Below are 16877 nucleotides of genomic sequence, written 5' to 3'. Positions count from 1 at the left end.
CATACATATACACGCACACAGATATACAGACACACACACACGTACATACATATACACACACACGACAGATATACACACACAGACACACACACACAGACACACACACGTACATACATATACACGCACACAGATATACAGACACACACACACGTACATACATATACACACACACAGACACACGTACATACATACACACGCACACAGATATACAGACACACACACACACGTACATACATATACACACACACAGACACACACACATACATACATATACACACACACACGGACATACATATACACGCACAGATATACACACACAGACACACACACACAGACACACACACACACACACACGCACATACATATACACACACACAGACAGACACACACACACACACACGCATATACATATACACACAGACAGACACACACACACGCATACATATACACACACACAGACAGACACACACACAGACACACACGCATACATATACACACACACAGACAGACACACACACACACACATACATATACACACACACAGACAGACACACACACAGACACACACGTACATACATATACACACACACAGACAGACACACACACACACACACGTACATACATATACACACACACAGACAGACACACACACAGACACACACGCACATACATATACACACACAGACAGACACACACACACACACACACGTACATACATATACACACACACACAGATATACACACACAGACACACACATACCCCAGCCAGTAGGTTTATATGAATGTGTAGTATTATGGTCTGTATTTTCTGTTCTGATGTGTTAAACAGTCAGAGCGCCCCCCAGCTGTCAAACAGCACGCTGCACCTGCAACATATAGAAACATATAGAAATATAAAGAAATATATAAATATTAGAGCTGCAACTATAGCAATTATTATCCCCTGGTTGAATGGATGACATCTCTAAATCCTTCTTCTGTGATTGGTGTTAAGTTAATGTGAGACTTCAGTCTGAGTATATCCCCCCATCCCAAACTAAGCCCCTCCCTGATGGTTTCTGTCCACTAGTCCAGACCTCGGAGCTTTATGTTTTTAAAATGTTTGCAGAAGAAGTTAGTTTTTAATTTTCTCCTGAACATAAACACAAAAAAATATATCCTGATTTTCAGAGGCAAGGCTTCTTTTATCATGTCAGTTGCCTAGCAACAATCCTCTCAGGATCATCGTGGGTGTTAAGGCTGTTTTATGCTTCTGCGTCAACTTCACGCCGTAGCTACGCCGTGGCTCCTACGGCATCGCGAGGCAGCGGGGTCTGAGGGGGGACCGTCGATTTGACACAGAAGCATATATCAGCCTTTAGACCCCAAACACAAAGGCCCAAACCTCCATACTTCATCCTTTATGATTCCTAATATTCAGAATCATTCATTCATAAACAGAATCATTCATCATTCATGAACAGAAAAGGCCAAAACTGGAAGATGTCAACAAATGCAGAAAGAAATGCCAAAAACGTGGAAAAAAGCCACAAACCTTTTCCTACCTGCTGTTGTTTCCGTCTGTCTGACAGTAACCTGGTAAACCGTGTCCAGGTAAACCGTGACCAGGTAAACCATGACCAGGTAAACCATGACCAGGTAAACCGTGACCAGGTAAACCATGTTCAGGTAAACCCTGACCAGGTAAACCCTGACCAGGTAAACCGTGGCCAGGTAAACCATGTTCAGGTAAACCCTGACCAGGTAAACCATGACCAGGTAAACCGTGGCCAGGTAAACCGTGGCCAGGTAAACCATGTTCAGGTAAACCCTGACCAGGTAAACCGTGGCCAGGTAAACCATGTTCAGGTAAACCCTGACCAGGTAAACCCTGACCAGGTAAACCGCGACTAGGTAAACCATGACCAGGTGAACCGTGACCAGGTGAACCGTGACCAGGTGAACCATGTTCAGGTAAACCCTGACCAGGTAAACCCTGACCAGGTAAACCGTGACCAGGTAAACCATGTTCAGGTAAACCCTGACCAGGTAAACCCTGACCAGGTAAACCGTGACTAGGTAAACCATGACCAGGTGAACCGTGACCAGGTAAACCGTGTCCAGGTAAACCGTGACTAGGTAAACTGTGACCAGGTAAACCCTGACCAGGTGAACTGTGTCCAGGTGATTTTCGTTAAACGGTTCTGTCTTCATTAGATCTCAGCCTGAAGCTTCACATTAACTTCCTCTGAGTTCACTGTTCTGTATTTTCTTTCTTGCACTATTGTCCCGTTCAGTATATCTATGCAAACATCAACGGCCAATCGGCACACAGAAACAAACATCAACAGCAAATTAGCACGCAGAAACAAACTGATAATCGGCAGAGTGACAGATGTTTTCATATTCTGCTTTTTAGTTTTGTTTTTGATTTAAAATTCTGGGCAAAATTCTTCTATTTTACTTTTATTTTGTGTAAATCTGCGTGTGCAGATTGCGTGTGTCCTCTGGTGATGAGGAGTTAACATGTTTAAAACTAAAATAATAAAATGTATAAATGTTCAAATGTTAATGACATCAGAGTTAGCTTGAAGCTAACCCAGCCCATTGGTTTGAATGAGGAATGAGTGCAAAAGGTCTCGGAGATGTTAAATTGTCACTCTGTCACTTTAAACCTCACTGCCATGGTAACCACGCTCCCCTCCCATTGGCCTGTTGCTGACGGTTGTTTTGATGATGTCACTGTTTGTTTGCCTTTTTTCTGTTTAGCTGAACCAATCAGCTGCCAGCTTTCTCTGGAATAAAAAAAAACTGTTGTTCAACCGTGTGTGTGTGTGTGTGTGTGTGTGTGTGTGTGTGTGTGTGTGTGTGTGTGTGTGTGTGTGTGTGTGTGTGTGTGTGTGTGTGTGTGTGTGTGTGTGTGTGTGTGTGTGTGTGAGTGTGTGTGTGTGTGAGTGAGTGTGTGTGTGTGAGAGAGAGTCAGTGAGAGTGCGACAGGTGATAATCTGTTAATTCAATTAAGGTGTTAAACAACACAGAAGAAACAGAACGAGCATTAAGAGTCAGACGGACGGTTCAGACCGGTCGTCCTGAAATAAGAGAAAGAAAGAAGCAAAGACAGACCTGTAGACAGACAGACAGACCTGTAGACAGACTGACAGACCTGTAGACAGACAGACAGAGAAATTAAGACGTTTGTTGTCATAATTTGTCTCAGCATGAGAAGTACCCGACCTACAACAGAAGTCTCCCTGTGAGTCTCCCTGTCTCGCTGTTTACCTGTCTGTCTCTATCTCTGTCTGTCTGTTTACCTGTCTATCTCTCTCTCTCTGTCAGTCTGTTTACCTGTCTATCTCTCTCTCTGTCTGTCTGTTTACCTGTCTGTCTCTCTCTCTGTCTGTCTGTGTCTCTTTTATGTCCCGATGGTAAAATCTTGAGTATTTGTATCAGTCAGTGTGTTTACATGCAGTTTAAAAAAAAAACGATTATATTCGGGTTAAGGCTTCTGTCTGTCTGTCTTCCTGTCTATCTCTCTGTCTGTCTGTCTCTCGTCTCTACCTGTAGTCTCTCTGTGTGATGGAAGAGCTGGTGAAACATCTGTCCAGATGTCAACACATGGGATGGATGAATGTGATTGGTGAGTTGATGGATGAGCGTGATTGGTGAGTTGAAGGATGCATGTGATTGGTGAGTTGATGGATGCATGTGATTGGTGAGTTGATGGATGCATGTGATTGGTGAGTTGATGGATGCATGTGATTGGTTAGTTGATAAGAAAGTGATTGGTGAGTTGAAGGATGAATGTGATTGGTTAATTGATGGATGCATGTGATTGGTGAGTTGATGGATGCATGTGATTGGTTAGTTGATATGACCGTGAACTGCAGTGTATTGTTGACTTCACGGTGAAATGTTCAGCCGTCTTTCCTCCTGAAACGTCTGTGGGATATGATGACGTTGTGATGATGTCACAGAGCTGAAGAGCAACTCCATCCATTGGCTGTCATGTGGTCGGAGGGCGGAGCCTGATGTCTGGACTCAAATGTTCTGCATCCTGTCTGATGCTAAGTTACTGATGCTCAACAACCTAGAGGTATGCACACACACACACAGACAGACACAAAAATACACAGACACACACACACAGACAGACACACAAAAACACAGACAGACAGAGACACACACACATACAGACAGAGAGACACACACACACACACAGACACACACACACAGACACACACATGCACACACAGACAGAGACACAGACACACACTCACAAACACATGCACACACACAGACACACACACACAGACACACCCACACCCCTCCACCCTTTAACTGGAGGTATTGGAGAACAACAGATGTGATTGTAACAGATAAACATCAGATGTTCCTGTCAGCCTGTTTGATCTTAAAGACCAAACAGTAATCAGAGGAACTCCATAAACAGAGAGGAATGTCTCCAGAGGAATGTCCTAAGAAGACGTGTCAGTAGACCTAAGGAGATTAAAACCATCTTCCAGATTATTACGTTACATTTCTTCTGCTTCAGGTTCATCCTCTGCTTCTGGCCGAGAGGGCGGAGACCTGTGCCGTCTGGTTGCTAAGATACAGCCTCCATGTGACCTCATCACTTCCTGGCCCCGCCCACAAAGGTAAGGAGGACGAGACGGCTTTAACAGCTGCAGAAGAAGAGCTGACAGGCAGACAGACAGACAGGCAGGCAGACAGACAGGCAGGCAGGCACACAGAAAAAAAGAAAGACAGACAGACAGGCAGGCACACAGACAGACAGATAGGCAGGCAGACAGACAGGCAGGCAGGCACAGAGACAGGCACACAGACAGACAGACAGACAGACGATGGACTTTGACGCTAAATTTGAAGACGGTAAGAAAAATATGTTTTCTGTTGAAGTCTGTGTGTGTGTGTGTGTGTGTGTGTGTGTGTGTGTGTGTGTGTTAGCTGTTCTGCTTAATCTTAAAAACAACATGTCACAATAATAATCTCATAATCTGATATCTGAGGTCGGTTACCGTGGCAATATGACTTACTGTTACAAACACACACAGACAGACAGACAGACAGACAGACACACTAACAGAAACACCGAATACACGTGGATCCACAAACGGAACATGGACGAGAGGTTGATTTGGGCCGTCAGCGATCTCCCAGAGCTGGACGACACAGCTCGAGGTCGTACAGAGACCTCGGTGGTGCATATTTCACCATAACAGGCATGCCAGATGTGTAGCGTATTGTAGCCTCCTAATTTAAATCATTCAGGTTGGTTTTAGCTCTGTGAAAACAACATGGACATGTCTCCACTGAAATACAATCATAACTATAGTAAATTTTTTCTCAGATACTTTGCTGCATTTGTTAAATAATAATTTGCATTTGCACAACAGTGAGTGCATTTCTTTAAACAATTGGTGTAAACTGCACCGCATAGTGACTGACCTGCAGAAGTGTGTATTTTGATTGAAATCTTTTGTTTACATGTCCGAAGCAAGTATTTCTACCAATGACCCAATCAAACTGACCAGTCCTTACGCCATCATTTATACCAAGATAGTCAATCTGCTTTGTGTTGTTGTCCATATTTAACAGTTCACTCTGGAAGTATAGTGTAATGAACACTGCACATGAAAGGGAGCACTAGTCCCTATGGGACACATTATTGTCATCTCTGATCTGAGAATAGGGCCAAAGCAACTGAGAAGAAGTGTAGCTACTGTTGTGAGCTGTGAAAACCAAATACCAAGTTGATATACAGCTCCATACAGGTATTTGTAGGATATATTTGTATTTGTATGTTTATATAAAGTAAAATATGTTTGGACTGATTGACACAAGTCATGTTCGTTTTCATTGAAGTTCATATATAGGTAGTTAGGTATGTGGCCGTGTGTAAGCTCCAGTTTTGGAGGAATTAATTGCACATATGCATTAAACAAAGTGTTTTACAGAGTATGAATGAATGGTGATGAATGTATGAATTCAGGCTCATAGCTTAGCTTTATTATACCCAACTGCAATAACTGCAGACATCTTACTTACGTATGTAAACATGCAATGACACATCGTGTTGAAATGCAACATTTTATTTAGAAATGAAAACCCATTCATAACCCATCCGCGAAATCGTAGGCCCGACTCTCATCAGCAGACTGTCTGCTCCCTGTTGAGCCCAAATTACCCCTGGAACCGGTCACAGTGAAAGCAGAGCTCCTGCAGCCGGAATTCCCCCAACTGCTCTCTGGACCTGAGGGTCTCGCGCACCCACACCTCTCTGGACCTGAGGGTCTCTTGCTCCCACACCTCTCTGGACCTGAGGGTCTCACGCACCCACACCTCTCTGGACCTGAGGGTCTCGCGCACCCACACCTCTCTGGACCTGAGGGTCTCTTGCTCCCACACCTTTCTTGCTGCTGCTGCGGGTGCCTTCCTCCGTCTTCTCCTCACAACCAGGGAGAGTGCCAAGGCTTTCTTTTGGTTCAAAGACAGAAACATCTTTGCCACCAAATCACTACTGTGTATCCTACATAATGAATATAATAAATATATATAATAAACACCGGACGCAGGCGTGATGTGCATTCAAATATTGGCGCATGTATGACGTAACTTTTCGCTGAGCCCGGCGGCGAGCACAACAAATATATTTGGGAATAGGACAACCTAGCGGCGAGCGCAGTGCATGCAGCGTACAATGTGAACCGGCCCTGAGTGTAAGTAAGTAAGTAAGTAAAATTTATTTGTATAGCACATTTCACAGATAAAAATCACAAAGTGCTTCACAACAAATGGAAGGATACACAACATTTATACATTACAGTACATAAACAAACTAAGCAGAAAACAACATAAAACCGGCATAACCACACTATAGTTTAATTAAACGCCTCTTTGAAAAGAAGAGTTTTCAACTCAGTTTTAAAATTTGTAACTGAGTCCAAACAACGTACAGAAGGAGGCAATGCGTTCCACAGCCTAGGTGCCACAGCTTGAAACGAACGGTCCCCTCTAGTTTTAAAATGTGTACGGGGGGCAACTAAAAATCTCTGACCTGTAGATCTCAGACTACGTGAGGACGTACGCAGCTGTATCAGGTCAGAGATGTATGGGGGTGCCTGACCTTGTAAGGCTCTAAATGTTAGAACCAAAATTTTGAAATGTATTCTAAATTTCACTGGTAACCAATGAAGTGAAGCTAAAACCGGAGTGATGTGTGCCCTTTTTCTAGTGTGGGTTAAGAGCCTAGCAGCGGAATTTTGGACCGTCTGGAGGCGACAAAGATCTTTCTTATCAAGACAAGTAAAAAGACTGTTACAATAGACTAAACGAGACAAAATAAATGCATGAATAATCATCTCCAATTCAGCCTTTGACACCAAGGCTCTTATCTTAGAAATGTTCCTTAATTGAAAGAAACAGTTTTTAATAAGTTGCTTTGAGTGTTTCTCCAGAGACATGGCAGCATCAAAAACAACGCCTAAGCTCCTGAGACTTGGCTGAACAGACGAGCCTAAGGTACCAAGATGCTTTTTTATCTGAGAAATGCTCTGCTCAGGCGCAATGATTAGTGTTTCCGTCTTAGCTGAGTTCAGCAGTAAAAAGTTATCGTTTAACCACTGCTTAATCCCACTCAGACAGTTGAGTAAGGATGACAGTTTATATAACTCAGTAGGCTTAAAAGAGCAGTATAACTGAATGTCATCTGCATTCAGGTGATAAGAAACATCCTTAAACTGGCCGATTATATGTCCTAGAGGGATTATATACAAAAGGAAAAGAATCGGTCCCAGGACAGAACCCTGAGGAACACCACTCGATAGACCTGCAGTGTCTGACATGATCTGATTTATAAAAACACAAAAACTTCTACCAGTAAGGTAAGACGAAAACCATTTTAAAGCTGATCCAGATATCCCTAATAGATCCTGAAGTCTATTAATCAAAATATTGTGATCAATAGTGTCGAAGGCAGATGTAAGGTCCAATAAAACTAACACTGTATGCTTTCCACAATCTGCTGACATCAAAATATCACTCGAAACTTTAACTAGTGCAGTTTCCGTAGAATGTTTTTTCTGGAAACCTGACTGATATTTATCAAAAATATTGTTTATCTCTAAGAAAGTAGTAAGCTGCTCTGCTACCACTTTCTCTAGAATCTTAGCCATAAAAGGGAGTTTTGATATAGGCCTATAATTCATAGGTTGCAATGGGTCTAAACTGGGTTTTTTAAGAACAGGTTCAACAATAGCATGTTTAAAAAAGTCAGGAACCACACCAGTTAAAAGTGAAGTATTGAACAGGGGCCAATACTGTCAAAAACCTGCTTAAACAACATAGTTGGGAGAACATCACTGTGACAGCAAGAGGGTTTCAACTTATCTAGCAGAGTGGCGACCTCATGTAATGTCACCAGTTCAAAGGAGAAACATGGATGAGAAAGCGCCAAAGTACAAGCTTTGATACAAGCAGGAGAAAGTAAAATACTAGATCTGATATCTTTAATCTTCTCAACAAAGAAGTTAAGGAATACATTACTGTTTGACAAAGAAAGCACCACAATTGGAGAGACAGATGGCGAAACAATTGAGTTAATGGTGTCAAACAAGAATTTGGGGTTTTTCTTATTTGAGGATATTAGCTGAGAGAAGTATTTAGTTCTAGCACTTTTCAGAAGTTCATTTAGGGAAGTAGTTAATTCTCTAAGATAAAGCCTGTGAACTTCAAGTTTAGTTGTTTTCCATAAGCGCTCTATTTTCCGACGTTTACTTCTACAGCTCTGAATAGATGTGTTTATCCAGGGGCAGGGCTTTTTAAGAGAGACCATGTTTTTCATAGGAGCCACTTCATCTAAAATTGCTAAACATTGGCTATTAAAAGACTCAGCATACACATTTGCATCACTGCAACCTTTTAGCCGGCATCGATCAAACAACATAGAAAAACTTCCCAGCAACATCCTGGTTAATAACTCTCCTTTGAGCCTTCATTCTCAGAGGCGGGGGGTCCCGAGGTAAGTTCAGGTTAAAGAAAACACAACTATGATCACTCACATGTACATCCTCCACACACACATTTACTATCTCCAGACCTAATGAGAAAACAAGGTCCAGGGTGTGCCCCTTTAAGTGTGTAGGTCCTGAGACATGTTGTGTAAAATTAAAAGAGTCAGTAATGGATATGAGATCTGTAGCTGCAATGCATGACGTATCGTCAATATGAAGATTAAAATCTCCAATAATTAAAACTTTCTCCAGCTTAATTATAGAGGTTAAAAAATCAGTAAAATCAGTAAGAAAGATGCCTGCAGGACCAGGAGGGCGGTAAATTAGCACACAATAAAAAAATGTTACCAGAACCGACCTTAATCATCTGTGATTCAAAAGAGGTGAAAGTTTCAGAGTGGATTACTCTGCATAAGAATCTGTCACGATACACAACAGCAAGGCCGCCGCCTCGGCGTGCCGTTCGAGGTGTCCCAATCACAGAGCAACCTGCAGGGCACAGCTCATTTAAATGTACAGCTTCCTTATCCCTCTGCCACGTTTCTGTGAGGAACATAAAATCCATCTTTTCCTTAATGAAAAGATTGTTGATGGCATGCGCCTTATTAGTGATGGAACGAGCATTAAGCAGCGCTAAACGGAGCAATGATAGCAGGCCGGTCTCCTTAATGGCAAGTTGTAGTGGCTGCAAATACCTGGTACAGTCACGAGGTTTCCAGCGGTGCCGTGCGGTCAATCGCTGGTCAGACAGGTCGGCCACAAACTGCAGTTTCCTAACAGCGTCTCCACCACCGTCCCACGATGAACAAAGGGGATCTTGTCGAATGGGCAGGGCGAACTGAGGGCGCCCACGCAAGGGAGCGCCCCCAGCACCTGCATCCCGGGGAAAAACCGGCAGCAACCACCGCGGCCGCCGGCCGCAAAGAAGCTTGGGCACACCCATCCACGATCACAGCCTCATCCCGACCTGAACGCCAGCTCTGCAACCCCTTCTCCTTCGTCTCTTCTTGGGATTTCCACGGCCCCGAAACAAAAATCGGTAATCAAATAGACTGGGTACACACACCAACGGGGGTGGAAAAGTTTGACTATAAGTCTCCCAGCTGTTACAGAGTCCTTCCATATACACTCCAATGTTCATCAGGGTGACACGATCGTATGTCTGCGCAGCGGTGACACAATAATTTAAAGGCAGGGTTAATGTGACCATAAAAGAGACAAAAACAAACAAATAAAAACGACACAAATGTGACGTAGCAGCGGCCATGCCGGACAAAGGCGCCATCTTGTAACCCTGATGTCTGAGTTGATTTACCCTGAGATGGAAACTCTGAGTTTTCGGTTCCAGAACAGCTGATTTGATTTGGTTCAATCAACTCGGAGTATGTTCACTCAGGGTTACGCGCATGCACAAAAGGCAGCATGAATGGAGCCATGATTCTACGATTCACCATGGTAACAACCACAAACAAACTGGTGGGAGGAAATACTCACGTATAGCGAGTTTGAACGTGCATTTCGTTAAAAAAGCAAGACAGCGGCTGCTGCTGCAACAGAGAGATAATTGGTGCGGGAGAAAATTGCTGCTCGAGTCAATGCGTACGCATTAACAGTATATTAATTTCATATTTAATCACAGTTAACTTATAATATTACTGGTGACAACTGGAATTGTATTACACCTATAATTTCATTTCGGTGCAATCCTGCGGGCGAAAAAGTAAGCTATACTAATCCCATTCTGAGGCTGCAGCACCATGATCATTACCAGAACTATAATTTATAATTAATTAGTTTGTGTCCAGGGAACACTACAAAAACGTTTAAAAAACGTTTCTGAGCGAGTCACACTTTTCTGACGGCTCTACATACAGTGGCTTTACTATTACAGTATGATCCGTATACACACCAATAAAGGAAACTGCCGTTTGCTAAAAACGTAATGCGACAGGCAGAATGTGCTGGGATGTTAAAGCCTGTCCACGAGACTCCCTGAGAGGTAATACAGCTTCTTCATCAGCGGGATGGTCGACACAAGGAGCCTTTAATCTACAACGTTACCTAACTGAGTTAATAAAATAAAACCATTTTATTCATGCCGATAACAAACCGGTCTAAAATACGCCTGGTCCAGACTGAATGACTGAATGAATGAATGAATGAATGAGGAGATGAGAGAGGGCTGTGTCAGAGGGAGGAGACAGAGAGAAGAAAACCTGCTCCTGACCAGGTTAGGTTCACAGGCTCAGTTACCATAGTAACTGACTCTGGGGTGAAGTTACCATAGTAACTGACACTACTAGTACTCTACTGGATGGTTTTATACCAGTCTGTAACATTACTACTAGTACTCTACTAGATGGTTTATACCAGTCTGTAACATTACTACTAGTACTCTACTGGATGGTTTATACCAGTCTGTAACATTACTACTAGTACTCTACTGGATGGTTTATACCAGTCTGTAACATTACTACTAGTACTCTACTGGATGGTTTATACCAGTCTGTAACATTACTACTAGTACTCTACTGGATGGTTTATACCAGTCTGTAACATTACTACTAGTACTCTACTGGATGGTTTATACCAGTCTGTAACATTACTACTAGTACTCTACTGGATGGTTTATACCAGCCCGTAACATTACTACTAGTACTCTACTGGATGGTTTATACCAGTCCGTAACATTACTACTAGTACTCTACTGAATGGTTTATACCAGTCTGTAACATTACTACTAGTACTCTACTGGATGGTTTATACAAGCCTGTAACATTACTACTAGTACTCTACTGGATGGTTTATACCAGCCTGTAACATTACTACTAGTACTCTACTGGATGCTTTATACCAGTCCGTAACATTACTACTAGTACTCTACTGGATGGTTTATACAAGCCTGTAACATTACTACTAGTACTCTACTGGATGCTTTATACCAGCCTGTAACATTACTACTAGTACTTTACTGGATGATGAAGAGGATGAAGATGATGAAGAGGCGTTGACCTAGAATCTGCTGCATTGACAGATAGAAATCTCTCTCTCTTTTATGAGACTATTGTCCATAGAATGGATACAGGATGGTATCCAGAGTTCAAAATGAATGTTTTCGTTGACCAGCCTAGTGAATGTTCAAATTTCAGCAGCTATTCAGTGCATTACCATTGGTTTTTACCATTGGTTTTTACCATTGGTTTTTACCATTGGTTTTTTGGCCGGTGAGTGAAGCTAATATACCAGCCACCTGCAGGTTTACAAGCATTTGGCTGGTAGATGGTGCTAAATTTGAACCCTGATGGTATCGTGATGAACTACTAATGTAATTACTTAGATTGTTGTGGTGACGTTAGCTGACCGGATAGCCGGCAAGCTAACGTTAGCCAGCAAGCTAACGGTAGCCAGCAGCTGAAACTGCAATATCACAATATTAGGCCATGTTTGGGGGGGAAACTGTTCTAATATATATCACATATATAATATATATTTTAGTCTTTTTTTAGACATTTTATTGCAGAAATGAAGTTTCCTCCTCATCATCTCCCCACATTTTTATATTTAATATTTAATGATCATGTTTGATTACAGGCTGCTGCTGGTCTCTATGGTAACCCCGTCAGTACCAGTCACCATGGCAACAGCTGTGGAGCCAACAGGGCTCACTACGACTACAAACTCTCCCATGATGCACTTTGTTTTTGTTTCCAGATGTTCCAGAGAGAGGGAGCCGCCGACAGAGCATGCCCAGTAGCTCCGCCGCCACTGTGGACACGCCCGGCACCAGAGTCACGGTATACACACACGCACACACACACACAGACACAGACACACACACACACACACATAATATATGATATAATAATAAATATACATACAGAATATATGATATATAATACTACATATACATACAAAATATATGATATATAATACTACATATACATACAGAATATATGATATATAATACTACATATACATACAAAATATGATATATAATACTACATATACATACAGAATATATGATATATAATACTACATATACATACAGAATATATGATATATAATACTACATATACATACAAAATATGATATATAATACTACATATACATACAGAATATATGATATATAATACTACATATACATACAGAATATATGATATATACAGGAAGTATTTAGAGTTGAGTGTGTGGTGGAATAATAACCAGCCTCGGCTTCGTTCCGCACATTTTCAGACATATTGGACATATTGTTTGTAACTCTATAAATATTGTTTTTCCTTTTGTTTGTTGCAACACACTTATTGTGTTTTTATATTTTACTTTATTGTTATATTTGTTCGTAAGAAAAGAAAGAAGAACTAAGCAAGTACCAGTTCAGTGCAAACTACTGCTAACCTCTGAACAAATAAAAATACAGTTAAATAAAATGAAAGGCTTATTAATGCGTTGTATTTTCTGTTCAGTTTGGTTGCTAATCTTTCTGCCTCTGTTGTCTTTTTGTCTTGTTTCTTTGTATTTTAAAATATCTTTTTAACACCGTGGTCAGGGGACTACCGATGGCTAACTCTGGCATGTTTAACCCGTGTTTAGTCATTACTTTTATTGTTCTGCACTGTCCCCTTCTTATATAGACTGAATGTGATTGGATATTAACATCTGATGATCCATAATCAATGAAGACTTTGACTGTAGAACCTCAGAAACCTTCAGAGGATAGAGAGATGTCTGACTTCCTGTTCCTCTTCAGGGTTTTCTCTCCCGGAGGTTGAAGCAGTCTCTTCGCCGGACTCGCTCTCAGCCCAAATTGTGTCGCCCGAGCAGCGTGAAGTCCGACCTGACCCACACCGCTGACAGCAGGTCAGAACCTTTACATTAGACGGGTCATAGAGTCCAATGGCAGAACCTTTACATTAGACGGGTGATAGAGTCCAATGGTAGAACCTTTACATTAGACGGGTCATAGAGTCCATTGGTAGAACCTTTACATTAGACGGACCATAGAGACCAATGACAGAACCTTTACATTAGACGGACCATAGAGTCCAATGGCAGAACCTTTACATTAGACGGACCATAGAGTCCAATGGTAGAACCTTTACATTAGACAGACCATAGAGTCCAATGGCAGAACCTTTACATTAGACGGACCATAGAGCCCAATGGCAGAACCTTTAAATTTGACGGACCATAGAGTCCAATGGCAGAACCTTTACATTAGACGGACCATAGAGTCCAATGGCAGAACCTTTACATTAGACGGACCATAGAGTCCAATGGTAGAACCTTTACATTAGACGGGTCATAGAGTCCAATGGCAGAACCTTTACATTAGACGGACCATAGAGTCCAATGGCAGAACCTTTACATTAGACGGACCATAGAGTCCAATGGTAGAACCTTTACATTAGACGGGTCATAGAGTCCAATGGCAGAACCTTTACATTAGACGGGTCATAGAGTCCAATGGCAGAACCTTTACATTAGACTGGTCATAGAGTCCAATGGCAGAACCTTTATATTAGACTGGTCATAGAGTCCAATGGCAGAACCTTTACATTAGACAGACCATAGAGTCCAATGGTAGAACCTTTACATTAGACGGGTCATAGAGTCCAATGGCAGAACCTTTACATTAGACGGACCATAGAGTCCAATGGTAGAACCTTTACATTAGACGGGTCATAGAGTCCAATGGCAGAACCTTTACATTAGACGGACCATAGATTCCAATGGTAGAACCTTTACATTAGACGGACCATAGAGTCCAATGGCAGAACCTTTACATTAGACGCGTCAGATAGTCCAATGGTAGAACCTTTACATTAGACGGGTCATAGAGTCCAATGGCAGAACCTTTACATTAGACGGACCATAGAGTCCAATGGCAGAACCTTTACATTAGACGGGTCATACAGTCCAATGGTAGAACCTTTACATTAGACGGACCATAGAGTCCAATGGCAGAACCTTTACATTAGACGGACCATAGAGTCCAATGGCAGAACCTTTACATTAGACGGACCATAGAGTCCAATGGCAGAACCTTTACATTAGACGGACCATAGAGTCCAATGGCAGAACCTTTACATTAGACGGGTCATAGAGTCCAATGGCAGAACCTTTACATTAGACGGACCATAGAGTCCAATGGCAGAACCTTTACATTAGGCGCGCATCATACAGTCCAATGGCAGAACCTTTACATTAGACGGACTATAGAGTCCAATGGCAGAACCTTTACATTAGACGACGTCATACAGTCCAATGGCAGAACCTTTACATTAGACGGACTATAGAGTCCAATTTCAGAACCTTTACATTAGATGGGTCATAGAGTCCAATGGCAGAACCTTTACATTAGACGGACTATAGAGTCCAATTTCAGAACCTTTACATTAGATGGGTCATAGAGTCCAATGGCAGAACCTTTACATTAGACGGGGTCATAGAGTCCATTGGTAGAACCTTTACATTGGCGGACGACATAGAGTCCAATGGCAGAACCTTTACATTAGACGGACTATAGAGTCCAATGGCAGAACCTTTACATTAGACGGGTCATAGAGTCCAATGGTAGAACCTTTACATTAGACGGGTCATAGAGTCCAATGGCAGAACCTTTACATTAGACAGGTCATAGAGTCCAATGGTAGAACCTTTACATTAGACGGGTCATAGAGTCCAATGGCAGAACCTTTACATTAGACGGACCATAGAGACCAATGGCAGAACCTTTACATTAGACGGACCATAAAGACCAATGACAGAACCTTTACATTAGACGGACCATAGAGTCCAATGGCAGAACCTTTACATTAGACGGACCATAGTGTCCAATGGCAGAACCTTTACATTAGACGGACCATAGTGTCCAATGGCAGAACCTTTACATTAGACGGGTTATACAGTCCAATGGCAGAACCTTTCCATTAGACGGACCATAGAGTCCAATGGTAGAACCTTTACATTAGACGGGTCATAGAGTCCAATGGCAGAACCTTTCCATTAGACGGACCATAGAGTCCAATGGCAGAACCTTTACATTAGACAGACCATAGATTCCAATGGTAGAACCTTTACATTAGACGGACCATAGAGTCCAATGGCAGAACCTTTACATTAGACGGGTCATAGAGTCCAATGGCAGAACCTTTACATTAGACGGGTCATAGAGTCCAATGGCAGAACCTTTACATTAGACGGACCATAGAGTCCAATGGCAGAACCTTTACATTAGACAGGGTCATACAGTCCAATGGCAGAACCTTTACATTAGACGGGTCATAGAGTCCAATGGCAGAACCTTTACATTAGACGGACCATAGAGTCCAATGGCAGAACCTTTACATTAGACGGGTCATACAGTCCAATGGTAGAACCTTTACATTAGACGGACCATAGTGTCCAATGGCAGAACCTTTACATTAGACAGACCATAGAGTCCAATGGCAGAACCTTTACATTAGACGGGTCATAGAGTCCAATGGCAGAACCTTTACATTAGACGGACCATAGAGTCCAATGGCAGAACCTTTACATTAGACGGGTCATACAGTCCAATGGCAGAACCTTTACATTAGACGGGTCATAGAGTCCAATGGCAGAACCTTTACATTAGACGGACCATAGAGTCCAATGGCAGAACCTTTACATTAGACGGGTCATACAGTCCAATGGTAGAACCTTTACATTAGACGGACCATAGTGTCCAATGGCAGAACCTTTACATTAGACAGACCATAGAGTCCAATGGCAGAACCTTTACATTAGACGGACCATAGAGCCCAATTGCAGAACCTTTAAATTTGACGGACCATAGAGTCCAATGGCAGAACCAGCACAGTACCGCCCATAGTGTCCAATGGCAGA

At 42.2% G+C, this 16877-nt stretch overlaps 1 protein-coding gene and 1 long non-coding RNA gene across 4 annotated transcripts in view; both read left to right on the top strand.

Annotated features, from left to right (window-relative positions):
* Positions 1–1028: 1028 nt before the first annotated feature.
* Positions 1029–2801, top strand: LOC120560252. The gene is made up of 2 exons (XR_005639457.1): positions 1029–1683; positions 1804–2801. It is a non-coding gene; the product is annotated as an uncharacterized LOC120560252 (long non-coding RNA).
* Positions 2802–2987: 186 nt separating this feature from the next.
* LOC120560199 (disabled homolog 2-interacting protein-like) overlaps positions 2988–16877 on the top strand; it is a 47158-nt gene continuing 33268 nt past the window's right edge. The window contains exons 1-6 of one of the 3 annotated variants that reach the window (XM_039802458.1): positions 2988–3232; positions 3544–3616; positions 3954–4072; positions 4532–4634; positions 12720–12802; positions 13756–13865. In XM_039802458.1, the coding sequence (XP_039658392.1) occupies positions 3556–3616; positions 3954–4072; positions 4532–4634; positions 12720–12802; positions 13756–13865 (476 nt within the window). In that variant the 5' untranslated portion in view covers positions 2988–3232; positions 3544–3555. Of the gene's footprint in view, positions 3233–3543; positions 3642–3897; positions 4073–4531; positions 4635–12719; positions 12803–13755; positions 13866–16877 lie in introns of those variants that run through there. The other 2 variants (XM_039802460.1, XM_039802459.1) reach the window with 2 other exon arrangements.

This window comes from Perca fluviatilis, chromosome 6 (assembly GCF_010015445.1).
Source record: "Perca fluviatilis chromosome 6, GENO_Pfluv_1.0, whole genome shotgun sequence".
NCBI classification, from domain to species: Eukaryota; Metazoa; Chordata; class Actinopteri; order Perciformes; family Percidae; genus Perca; species Perca fluviatilis.
This window is presented reverse-complemented; position numbering and strand designations above follow the sequence as displayed.